This window comes from Drosophila gunungcola, chromosome 3R, assembly GCF_025200985.1.
Source record: "Drosophila gunungcola strain Sukarami chromosome 3R, Dgunungcola_SK_2, whole genome shotgun sequence".
Classification (NCBI taxonomy): Eukaryota; Metazoa; Arthropoda; class Insecta; order Diptera; family Drosophilidae; genus Drosophila; species Drosophila gunungcola.
Window position 1 is genome coordinate 16,137,739 of NC_069139.1, and position 12,862 is coordinate 16,150,600.

At 41.0% G+C, this 12,862-nt stretch overlaps 1 protein-coding gene across 2 annotated transcripts; it reads left to right on the plus strand.

Annotated features, from left to right (window-relative positions):
- Positions 1-2,224: 2,224 nt before the first annotated feature.
- LOC128262794 (fibroblast growth factor receptor homolog 1) lies at positions 2,225-10,038 on the plus strand. Of its 2 annotated transcripts, none has more exons than XM_052997308.1 (2): positions 2,225-2,690; positions 6,646-10,038. In XM_052997308.1, the coding sequence occupies exon 2, from the start codon at positions 7,253-7,255 to the stop codon at positions 9,416-9,418; it is 2,166 nt and encodes a 721-aa protein (XP_052853268.1). In that variant the 5' UTR covers positions 2,225-2,690; positions 6,646-7,252; the 3' UTR covers positions 9,419-10,038. The 2 variants fall into 2 exon arrangements, with proteins under 2 accessions (XP_052853268.1, XP_052853275.1); XM_052997315.1 differs by lacking the exon at positions 2,225-2,690 and adding an exon at positions 5,856-5,974.
- Positions 10,039-12,862: the final 2,824 nt, after the last annotated feature.

A 12,862-nucleotide genomic window follows, 5' to 3' on the forward strand; every position in this document is an offset into this window, starting at 1 on the left:
ACCTATTGTTGATCCTACTTCAATTGCCAAATTCCGATATGATTAATAAAGAAGTAGCACATTTTTTAGAAAATTAAAATTAAAAATAAGATTATTATCTAAATATTTTATTATATATAATTATTATTTTAAATTGGTTTTAAATGTATTCTTCAATTTTTAAAAAAATATACTGTTAAGAAACCGGAACAAAAATATTTGTTAATAATTTATTTATTTCACTTGTTACAGACAATACTTTTCAATAATTAAATCTTACAACAGGAAAACACTTTATTATGTTTCTTTTCTTTTTCTTTTTTCTTATATACTCTGTGATTTATCTTGTATAAATTCTCTAATAAGTTTACATATAAAAATTAATCTGACTTGACCATTTTAATATTTTGATCTTCCTTATTTCCAATGACAGCATAAAAAGCTTATCTTTTTTCATCTATTGCTGTTCAATAAGTCCAGCAGTACATTTTTTTTTATTCCATTTTTGGGTAGTTTTATTTGCTGGTCGAAAAAGTTTCTCATTGGCATATTTCGCATATAATTGGCTATAAAAATTCATGTTAATGTGCAATTAATCATATTAGCAATTAACTTTATGCTGTTTGGCTGCTCTGCACGAGATCTCTGCGCGATGGTTGCAGATCGTGTCGCCCAACTCGGGCCGCTTGAGATCGTGTCTCCAAAAGCCGGTCTCCATTCCCAGTTCCCTATTCCCGATTTCCCATTTCCCATTCGCAGAGCCAATGGCCAAAGGCTCCAAGAGCCAGGCCCAGACTTTGAGCCAATTTTCCAATATTTATTTCGATGTTCGAAACGCTAACAACTTGCGTTTCGTTCTGGCCAAATTGAAAAGCCATACGGAAGCTGAGAATCGGCTGCCCGAGGAGTTGGCAGCCAGGAGGATTGCCCAGGAGTGCATAAAATTTAAGTATTATGACCATACACTGGTTGCTGGCCGTCTTTAACCCCAGTTTTCCCCGGTTCCTGGCTTTACGAGGCTGTTAACTGTTGAAACTATGCTGGCCACTCATGGGGATCCTCCCATTCCGCCTGGCAACAGCATCAATTAATCAGTCAGGCGTAACGCCATTTGGCACTGAGCGGGCCCCTCGGCCACAATTAATAGTCAATAATCGTTAATTGTTTTCGGTTTTCGGCCAAAATCCCCTCGCAAGTCCATTGTTTGCTTAACCCTTTTTTTGGGTCTCCATGAAGACAAACGCTAAACGATGCCATTGTCTTTCGCTCACAGCGTGTGTGCTTTCATGCCTTTTTCTCCTCGAGTGTCATTCATTAGGGAGGCTTTCTTCCATCTCCAGTTGGCTGGCTACTGGTTCTGCTGCAGCCCGAGGCCATTTGGCATCTACTATAAGTAGCCCATAATTAATAACTGCTAACTTACTTAGCGTCGTATTGTCCCAGCTAATGAATCCCATTCCGGATTTTCCACCTCGATCGAAGCGTTAAGAAATGCCTTAGGTTTTTGCTGGCTTCAAAATATGAGTTGTCTTTCTAAATTGGTATCTGTTTGTAAAAGATTAATAACTTGTAACGAATTCGAAGTTGCATTTAACAGAAAACGAGTTAAAATTATTAGCTAGCAAAGGAAAAATGGACATAAAAATATTAAAATTTAATATAATCGAATGATCGTGTCATTATTATTTATTAAGATGAAATTGGATCATCTATTAAGCCTTATTAATTGGTGTTGATTCATTTAATGAATATGAATATGATCGAATTATTACTGGTATTATTCTCAAAATATTAATTAATATTAAAGGTGATAATCGGAACAGTTCATAAGTGTTCTGCACCCTCATAATTATATTCATGAATTTTCTGTGTGCGCTCAAAACTATGCAACATATTGTGTAGCTGAGCTATTTCATTCGACTCAATTGAACAAATTTAGAACGAGCGCGTTCTGCGCACTCAATTACATTTCACTTTCCAAGGGAAGGCCGCCACTCAGATACACACATGTGCCCCGTAGCCCCTATACCATATACCATATACCCATACCATACCCCATGCCATACCATCCATATCCCCGTTTTTTCGACCCTTCCTCTCTTTCAGTGGATTATACAATGTGTGGCTGGCGTTCCGTTCAATTTTGTGTGTTTTCTGTATTTGTTTATGCGGCTGCCGCGAAAATACATTGCAGAGATGTGTTCTCCAGCATGTTGATGGGGGAATGTGAATTCGTTTCATTTGTTCCCTCATTTAATTGAAGAGATTTATTTCGCAGCGCTCGCTTGGCTCTGTTCGGTTTGACTTTAGTTGCGATCGGACTGCGTGCCGTTACAGTTAGAAAATCGGAGGAAATTCGACAGCGGACGGATACGGATCGATCGATCGATCGATCGGCCAAAATCGCTTAACAATTATGGTCAATAATAACTAGAAATACTGTGAAAACACATTCGAAGTGAAGGAAAGAGTGAGACAGCGTCAAGTGTGCAGCAATTTCTGTTTCTGTTTTAGTGCCTAAGTGCCATACAAATACGCACTAAAATATTTCAAGAATTTTAAGTGGAAACATTCTCGAATTCTGTGAACTTTCTCAATTGTGTTTTGGTGAAACATTTACATTTTAACCGAAGGCAAGAGAAATTCCAACGCAGAGACACTTTGGCTATTTGGCAAGAAGCTTTTTGCTATGGAGCAATGCACATTGTGAGGTAAGTTTTTAAAAATATACGCTTCTGTTACCATACATATTGCAACGCTTTGGTTTACTTTGCTTTTTGCGTAATTGCGCAAATTACTTGTTTGGTCTACTTTTTGATTGACCGCACACAGCAATTTGACTTTTCACCCAAAGGCCAAAAAGTGTAAAATGTGCTGTGGTTCCATGTTGATGAACCAAAGCAATTTGTGTCGTTTATCTCGCTGTGTGTCTGTAGTCAATCGTTCAATTATCCATTCTCTGGCTACCCCATAACACACTGAATATGGCCAGTTCTGGATCTGAAAGCCCCATTGAATACGTTTCTATTTTTCTGTTATGGTTCATGCTCAAATTGAAAGCACTTTTCCACAGGGTTTCCATTCTAATTTATATTTATTTATTTGGTTTTCCAGCCCAACTGATGCGGCCCTCGGCAGAGCTGAGAAAATATCTCATATTCATAATTTGGTTTTCAGTTTTTCCCAGCTTGATTTTGTTTATTAACCAACTTGTATTGCGAGCATCTCATCTGGAGGAAACATGCAATATTTTCTAGCCGCGTAAACAAACATTTCAACTTGTCTGCTCTTTGTCCGACCTGCTCTATATCTGTGTGTATATGGCTATAGCTGATTGTATATATTTATCGGGTATCTGTTTTGTCGGTCGAGAAGCTTTACGATGCCATCTTTTCTCTGCCTCGGCTTCTGTTTTGTTGCCTTTGGCAATCACTCAATTTGCTCCCTGACGAACGATGTTCCTTACTTTTCTCCTCTCTGCTCTGCGATCGTACTTATAATTGATAATTAAGGTTAGGTTTGTTTAGCTAATTGTACGTCCGATTCCTGGTACTGTTTCGATCATAGGTGGGATCACCCAAAAGATCCGGGATGGTCTTTTGATCTTTAGTAAGAGAAAACATATATTATTGGTTGTGTTTGTGTGAGTCCTATATAGTGTTTCTTAATGCACAATGTTATTTTTATATTTTTAGAATAACTCTTATAAATCGTTTCCGTTTACGAAAGATTGTAAACTTTTATTTTTGTAAATATTATTTTTTATTTTGTAAATATTATATTTAGATGAATGAATTCGCTTTCAAGTCATTCGAAATATTGTTATCGATTACTGTAAAGTTAGCTATGTAAACAATCTCTGAAGTGAACACTTAAATTATTAAAATGACTAATTATCATAAAAAATAAATCAAACAACGTATATAACATACATACTTAGGATTTCTTAAGTAATTGTTTTGAACATAACATTTGTTGTATAATATAAACAATATTAGAAATACAGATTAGCAGAATCACAATCGAGCAGATATTTTTTTCTGCATAAAACAATTTTTATTTCATCAATGATATTTAAATGGTTCTGAGTATCCTAACAACGATGTAATTAATTATGCCTTGGATTTTTAAAAGGTTTTCTTAAATATTCAATTAAAAAATGTAAACGTTTCTTTCTTAAAATTGTATTTCAAAAATATTTAAAATTTTCAGAAAACCGTTTAACAATTTCCTATATTTACCGGAAAAGCTTTTTGACAAAGCTGGTTCTATACACTCGACCTTTCGCTCCGTCTGCATCTTTAGTACCCCTCTTGAGATGCAACCTTCTCGCTGTCACGTACTGAGTGGCACATGGCGGATGGATGAGTAGATGGGTGGGTAGATGGGTGGCTGGAACCTGCCGACGAACCGTGCGAAATTACAGACTCGTGCCGGTCTCCACTTGGTATCGAATACACTGCGAGGTGGCGGCGGGGTTACCGAGTGCGTCACTTGGGGTGAACTCGTGCGATTGAAATGGATGCCAAGTGACCGGCGATTCAGTGCGATAGGAGATGGATGGGATGCTGTGTGTATACTTTGCAAATACTTTTCGCGCCGTGTTTGTTTATTTTCGGCGGTTTTCGGGCTGCACAGGAAATATACTAAAATGTGCGATCGTTTTGGATGGAGGTGAAGGTCAGTCCTCCCAGGGGGATAGGAAATTTTTTTGATTTGGCCGTTTCCGAATTGGCGGCTGCCTTCCTGGAAGTCCAAATTTTTGGATAACCCCATCCCGGCGTCGTTTTCTCGCGGGAGTCGGCTTTCGACTTCCCCTCGAGAACCGACGACAATGTCTGTGCAACACATGTGGCACGATCTTAGGTAGACGAATGCGTACATATATATGGCCGATGCTGATGATGTGCCCACATGTTGCAGTCGACAATAGAGCACCAAATGCAAACCGAAACAATATTTGCCCTTGTCTCCGACTCTGGCTGTGGGCGTGGCCAGGGGGCGGGAGGAGGGAAGGAGGGCAGGAGAACAGAGACAAAACACACAGTCGCTCCGGCCGTTATTTTTGTTGCTTTTAATTTCTTTAATTTTTTGTGCGCCAGATGTGGGCTGAATGTGACTGGAAAGATCACCAGAGCATCGAGAGAAACTGTGTCTGTTTTAATTAAAGATGAGAGCAATACTCGGGGAAAAAGAAAGAGATACGAAGATCCAGGGGGAAACGGGGCGAGCATATGTGAAAAATTAAGGCTGCCGTTGAAAGTGAAAAGATGCGGGACGCAAAAGGCAACGACCAACAAAACAGAACCACAATAAGAACAACATAGCGACTGTATTCTATATTTTCAACTATAGGATACCTGAAACTTTGATACCTTGAGTCAACTTTACTTAATAAATCACATATTCTGTTAAGCTATTTTAGGACAAAAGCATCTTTATTAGTTTGGCTGAAATTATAAAAAATGTATTATTATTAAAAGGGCAAAAAAAATATATAATAATGAAAATTTCGACATCAAACAGTGAAAAAGAACAACGAATAGGACTAAAGACTTAAAATAAGAAAACCATTTTCATTACAAACTTTTAAATCCACACATATCATTACCAATGAGAGAGCATACCCTGTCGTGTTCGAAAACAGGGTATGTAGGCATTGGAAATATAACGGCAGAAGTGGAAGCGACTCGAGGGCCCACTATATTGAGTCGTTCTTTCCCGACGCCGGCGCATTGAGTAGGACATTATGTGGGAGAGATAGTGCATAGTGAAAGAGAGAAGGGCGATCCGGTGAGAGATAGAGAGAGCCTCGGGGAAGTACAAGAGAGAGAGATCATACGCGATCTTTGGGAATTGGAATTGGCATTGGGTATTTTTCAGTTCATCGGACTACGCAGACCAATTTGGAACAGTTTTCATTTAGCTCCGTGAATATTCACAAATCGCAAAAAGTCGGGAGATCTCTTCTCACCCTTCTTGAAAGCGGAGAAACGTGAGTGACATCGTCGGAGAGTTGTGCGAAAAATAGAATAGAACAGTAAACAGAACCACATTTGAGGGGACTTTATATATAGAATGCTATCGTAAAGTAAATTGACAACAAGTTGAAAAGAGTTTTTCCTCGCCAAAAAGTAAACGCCATTTTATGGCGGTATTAAAAGATCGCTAGCCGAAAAATCTTTATGGGCCCCACGGCTATAAAGCTATTTTCAAAATCAATAAAATGTGCAATGCTTAAAAGAAACCTCACGGATTTTTTTTTGTTTTTTGCCTGCCGCACATTGTGATCTCATTCCTGTGGACCATTTTTAATTTATGGCACGCGCTGGAACAAAATCAGAACGGGAGAGGAAAAATGGTTGAACAAGTTACCGGAAATGTGCGCGACATTTTAATTAAGCTCGCCAAATGGAAATGGCCTTTAATCGAGTCAAGACCAAAAAGAATCTCTGCAGAAAGTCTCGAAAGTTAGTACAGCAAAGTTGACTGTAAACAAATTGAAAAGGAAATTCATTGACTCAAAGAAACTGGCGGATGTATCTTGCAGACTTCCGATCTGCCATTGATTTTCGCTCTTGTTCGTTGGGGGAACATTTTTTTTCTTAGCTGCAATAATATACTTAACGGATGTGATCATAAATCTAATCGTATGCGTTCTTTCAGGTGTTGCAGTCAAATCAAACACGATCCAAGGAATCCACCCTACCCAGCAGTCGAATGATCTATGGAAACTGCGATCATCAACGCCCACGATCGGAGCTGTTTTGGTGACAAGATGGCTGCCATAAATCCATCATCTCACTGAGTAAATCACACAGGACCGCCCCCAATAATTAAAAGCCGAGCGGCATCTTGGGTTTTTTGGGGGAAAGTATTTCCGTTGCACCAACAAGATAGGTGATCATCAAGAGGATCATCATCTCAGCATCATCTTCATCGGCATCCGATTGCAATCGTAAGCGGAGTGGAGGATCACTTCAAAGGCACACATGTTGCACACTAAAGAGGCAACTGTTGTTGTTTCCATTATAAATTAGAAACTAGAAGATCACCGATCTTCTTCCGGCGCGAATGAAAAACGGAGATCAGTCTATATAGAGCGGAGCACTCTAAAGTGGATTTCCGGTGAATAAAAAACCACACAGCACATGCGACAAACTCCGACAAGGGAGTTGCTGTTGCAGTTGCAGTTGCAGTTGCCATTGTGGCACTTTTGAGGGTGCCTGTCCCTCTGCCTCTGGCAAGAGTTACAAAAATAAATATCTTAAAAATGGCTGCTGGCTGGAGTTGGCGAGGCAGTCACTCAACGATCACAATGAAAAGCGGGTCGCTGGCGATATTTGTGCTACTGCTGCTGCTGTTTCAAGTTGAAGGCCGCCGCCAAGTGGCCAATAGTCAGGAAATGCTAAAGGACAATTCGGGAGGCAGCCAAATTAAAACCTCGGCTATTTCAAGTAACACCAACCAAACAGCAACAACGGATTTGGACGATGGCCCTGCGGATGATGATGATAATAAAGCTGAATTGCCGGAGACCGAAAGTGGAAAACCCTATTGGCGGCATCCCAAGAGAATGAGTTTTCTGCAGACGCGACCTTCGGGCTCCCTGCTCGCTTTAAATTGCCAAGCTGTGGGAAATCCTGAGCCGAATATCACTTGGTATCGCAATGGAACCGTTGATTGGACGCGCGGGTATGGCACTCTTAAGAAAAATCGATGGACATTGACCATGGAGGATCTGGTGCCGGGTGACTGTGGCAACTACACCTGCAAGGTGTGCAATGCCCTAGGCTGCATTCGACATGACACCCAGGTGATCGTAAGCGACCGGGTTAATCATAAGCCCATATTGATTACCGGACCCTTGAATCTCACACTCGTGGTCAATGGCAGTGGCAGCATGTACTGCAAATATCTGTCGGACTTAACCAGCATGAAGGCCTGGATCTTTGTGCCCTGCCAGGGGATGACCAACTGCTCCAACAACCGCACGATCATCGCCCAGGGTAAGGATCAGCTGCAGTTCGTGAACGTGACGATGGAACAGGAGGGCTGGTACACCTGCATCGAGAGCAATAGTTTGGGTCGATCGAATAGCACCGCTTACCTGCGAGTGGTGCGAAGCCTGCATCTTTTGGAGGCCGGAGTGGCCAGTGGCATCGAGCGCACCAATCTCATGTACTTCATCTTCTTTGTCGGATTTCTTTTCATCATCATGTGCACCTCGTTTCTCTTTTATGCAGTGCGCAAAATGAAGCATGAAAAACTGCTGAAACAACGCATAGAAACCGTGCACCAGTGGACCAAAAAAGTTATAATCTTCAAGCCCGAGAGTGGCGGAGATTCCAGTGGATCCATGGACACCATGATCATGCCGGTGGTGAGAATAAAAAAGCAGCGAACCACCGTCCTTCAAAGTGGCAATGAACCGGCTCCCTTCAATGAGTACGAATTCCCACTGGATTCGAATTGGGAGCTGCCGAGAAATCAGCTCGTTTTGGGCGCCACTTTGGGAGAAGGTGCCTTTGGTCGAGTGGTCATGGCAGAGGTCAACAATGCCATTGTGGCTGTGAAAATGGTGAAGGAAGGCCACACGGATGACGACATTGCCAGTTTGGTGCGGGAAATGGAAGTTATGAAGATCATCGGACGTCACATCAACATTATTAACCTATTGGGATGCTGCAGTCAAAGTGGGCCACTTTATGTAATCGTTGAATACGCACCGCACGGCAATCTCAAGGACTTTCTCTACAAAAATCGACCATTTGGCAGAGATCAGGATCGAGATAGTTCACAGCCGCCTCCATCGCCGCCAGCTCATATGATAACCGAAAAGGATCTGATCAAGTTTGCCCACCAAATTGCACGGGGAATGGATTACCTAGCCTCCCGGCGCTGCATCCATCGAGATTTGGCCGCCAGAAATGTACTTGTCAGCGATGATTATGTCTTGAAGATCGCTGATTTCGGTTTGGCAAGGGATATCCAGAGCACCGAGTACTACAGGAAAAACACGAATGGAAGGCTACCCATTAAATGGATGGCCCCGGAATCGCTGCAGGAGAAGTTCTACGACTCGAAGAGCGACGTCTGGTCATATGGAATTCTTCTGTGGGAGATCATGACATATGGACAACAACCGTATCCCACGATCATGTCCGCGGAGGAGCTCTACAGTTATCTAATGTCCGGGCAGCGGATGGAGAAGCCAGCAAAGTGCTCCATGAACATCTACATACTCATGCGACAATGTTGGCACTTCAACGCCGACGATCGGCCGCCTTTCACGGAGATTGTGGAGTATATGGACAAGCTGCTGCAGACGAAGGAGGATTATCTGGATGTGGATATCGCCAACTTGGATACGCCGCCCTCGACAAGCGACGAGGAGGAGGACGAAACGGATAACCTGCAAAAGTGGTGTAATTACTAAACGAACTAGGCTAGTTTTCCAAATCTTTCGAATCGATCCTGCGAAGAAATCAAGCAATTTTGGTGGAGCTCCTAAGCGGCAGTCAGAAAAAACTAAAATTGTTATTTATTAATTATTTGGGTTGATCCTAGAACACTCTTTAAAAGATCCAAGGTTTCTATAAAAGGATGTTAAAGTCACTGGAAAGGCCTTTTAAGTTAATGTTAAAAAAACTTTTAAAAACTATCTACACTCGAATTTATGTATATATATCTTCTTTAAGCCTGTATATCTTATAAAATAGAACCACACCAAAATTGCACCAAAGGCGTAAAACCAAAAACTAGCTGCAACTCAAATATATCCCTATTTTAGAGTTCGTTTAATACATATTATAGATAATCTCTTAGAATCTAGTAAACCTTATAATAAGTTTCGATTAAGACTTGGTTGTATTTCTGTTGTATTTTTTATTGTACTGATCTTTGTAGTATTCGCAGTTTTATACTCGCTAAATTATACTCGTAGCCCATAAGCACAACAATGTTCTATGTTAGAGTTAGTTGCATGCCCGCAGTGCCTTATGAAACAATAAATGTTGTACGTACATATCCGAATAGAAGCATAAACACAATCATAACCATAACAGAAGAGAGCCAACGAAACCGTCGAGATCATGACGTCTCAATTTGAAAATCTGTGAAAAAAATAACACTCGATTTGAGGCGCACGAGGCACGCGCGTCACTAAACGAAAAATGATGAATGGAACGGCCTGCGGTCCACTCAGTTGTTTTTGGTTTTGTTTTTCCCCCACTTATATATATTATATCTTTTTTGTTTTTTGTTTTTCAGTTTCAAACCGCCGCTGAGGTGTGATAGGATTAAGGGGCTGGGGGTGGGGATCTTTGGGGTAGGGGTCGCGGCGTTGGCGGCTCGTTTGTTGACGCGCCAAATGCCAAGAGCGTCGGCGATGCAATTAGACGATAATACAGGCCCCGCCATGGGAGAAGAAAACTAAGTTTATAAAGTATTGTAATTGCGGGAGATTTGTGGACTGTCCAATACTCCAAGAGGCATTCGCATTGGGCAGAGTGTGCCAGGGGCCAAAAGTTGGCCGACTTAGATCTGTGGTGGCCACTAAGTCCCAGCGATCTGATCCAAACGATCTTGCAACATTGTGTGTGATGCTTGTGAGATACGGGCACTGGGGCAAATTTAAATTAAAACTTGTGTCTTGATTATGAGCCGGTCTAAGCCAGAGATCAACGGTAATTGCCATGACTTAATGTGGGTGTGGAAGCCAACAGAAGTCCAAATTGACAATGTCTCGGGTAATTATTCATCGTTGAACTTGTTGTGCAGTGAGGATTAAAATAATTTAGTATTTCTTAAGGAACTTTGGAAAAGTCGGTTAAACTGACCATTAACTTTAACTGATTTTTATTAATTTTTTTCATTTCATTTTTAAAAAATCGAAATTTTTAGAGATTATTTTTCATAGACATCTTCATTTTCACTTTGTTCACTTTAGCTATCTTTTTTCTTTGACATTTTCTTTTTGTTTCCTCCTTTGCACAAAAATGCTTATTTAGTGCTCCTGCAGTCTCACTGTTCATGCCTTAAATACGTTCTTTAAGCTAACACTATCGTATCAAAATGTCAAATATTTTCCATCCATCATGATGGCCAGGCTTTTGTTTTTATTATTTTTATTTTCCAGTGACCTACTGGATTATACGACAACATTTTCATCGCTTTCCATGCGTGGCCATCATTAATTAGTCGGCATTACCGTAGAGAATCGCCAACGCATCTCTGACCGGATGATGACGAGCGGCCTGGTCCAGTGATTAATCTCAATATCTTTTTGTCTAAGGCACACGCTAAACTGCATTTTCGATAATTTATCAATCCGAATGTTTTTCTTTGAGGGGCCCTAAAATTGTTTTGTCTGTTTATTAATTAGGGCCCCTCCAGCTGGGCGAGTGGGCGTGGTGCGATGAGCGGCCGTCTCCTTCTAATGATCGGAAGTTTGACACGTGTCTAGTGGGGATTCGAGCGTGGGCCGCCTGTTTTCTGACCACAAGCGACGTGGGCCGCAGAGACCCCTGCAATTATTGCGTGAATATGTTAATTGAAATTTGTTCATGAAGCCATGAAAAAACATTTCACCAACTTAATCGAGCCGGCTACCTCAGGAAGTCTATGATCAGCTCGAATATGCGGGCACTTACCAGCACCAACATAATTCGCGGCGATCAGCCGGCCATCGGTCGATCGATCGATCGACGGGTCTATAAGTCTGGTCTGCAATCTCTGCAATGTTGCCTGTCTCGAGTGATCAATTAATTTTTGGCCAAAGTTGGCTATTAATTTGCATGCGCTTTTTATACTCTTTCAGAGGGGGATTAAAGATATGGGATCAGGAAAGATATTTGTTTCCGTATTAGTTTGGTCCCGCGATTTAAATTATTAAAAATGCTAAAACTATTTGTATTGTTTGCACCACAGGCCCTCTTTACTGACTTCTCTACTTCTATGCCACCGTTCTATATACTTTTAATCCATATATATATATATATGGATTATATATATATATATTAATTATATATATAATTAATCATCCATTCACTTTATAAAAATTTAAATACAATATGATTCACCGCATCACATTTGAAGTAAGAACAACTGAAACTAATTATTGTAATTGTAATTGTACCAATACTAACGAATCTTCCTATTAACAAATATAAACCACAGCAACCTAGTGAAGGACATCAAGGATAAGGGTATGAATAACTTCGACTTCGCCAACACAGACTGCTCATTGTTGTGTTTGCTGTGGTCAATCGCTTTTGGCGATCGGACAGCGCACAGGTTGTCTGGTGGAGTGCCTGCTGGCCGACTGGCTGGGTTCCATTTGAAACTATTTTAAAAGTCTACAAATTGCCTGTCTAACGTCGATCGTCCAGATCGTGGCCGTCAGTCAGTCAGTCAGTTGGTCGATTGCACAGCTTGAGTTTGACCTCGTCTTGGGGCTTTTTGTTTGGAAAGGCGGACCGAAGGCAGATCAGGGTGATCAGGCGAGTTGAGGTATCATTTCGCCACCGACATAATTGGCGCCTTTTGTGGGGATATTTCACCGAATGGAGCAAACACCAAGCGCCAATTTTGACAAGTGCTTAAAGCATTAGATGTGTTAGCATTTCTATAGATACATTATTTATCGCTCTGAGCTTGGCAGCGATTTAAACCGACCAGCACCGGAAATAATAAATTAATAATAATTCACTTTGCTTATTTGAATAAGCAAGAAGATGAATCAGTTTGGCGTACCTGTCAGCGAAATGTTGATTCACAGTAGAATTCGCTTTTTCCCTCGGAACTGAATCGCTATTTTCTTAAGTCCACTGGGGCGTATGAGTAACACTGAGTGGTACTTCACGTGTTTTAAATGCAAATT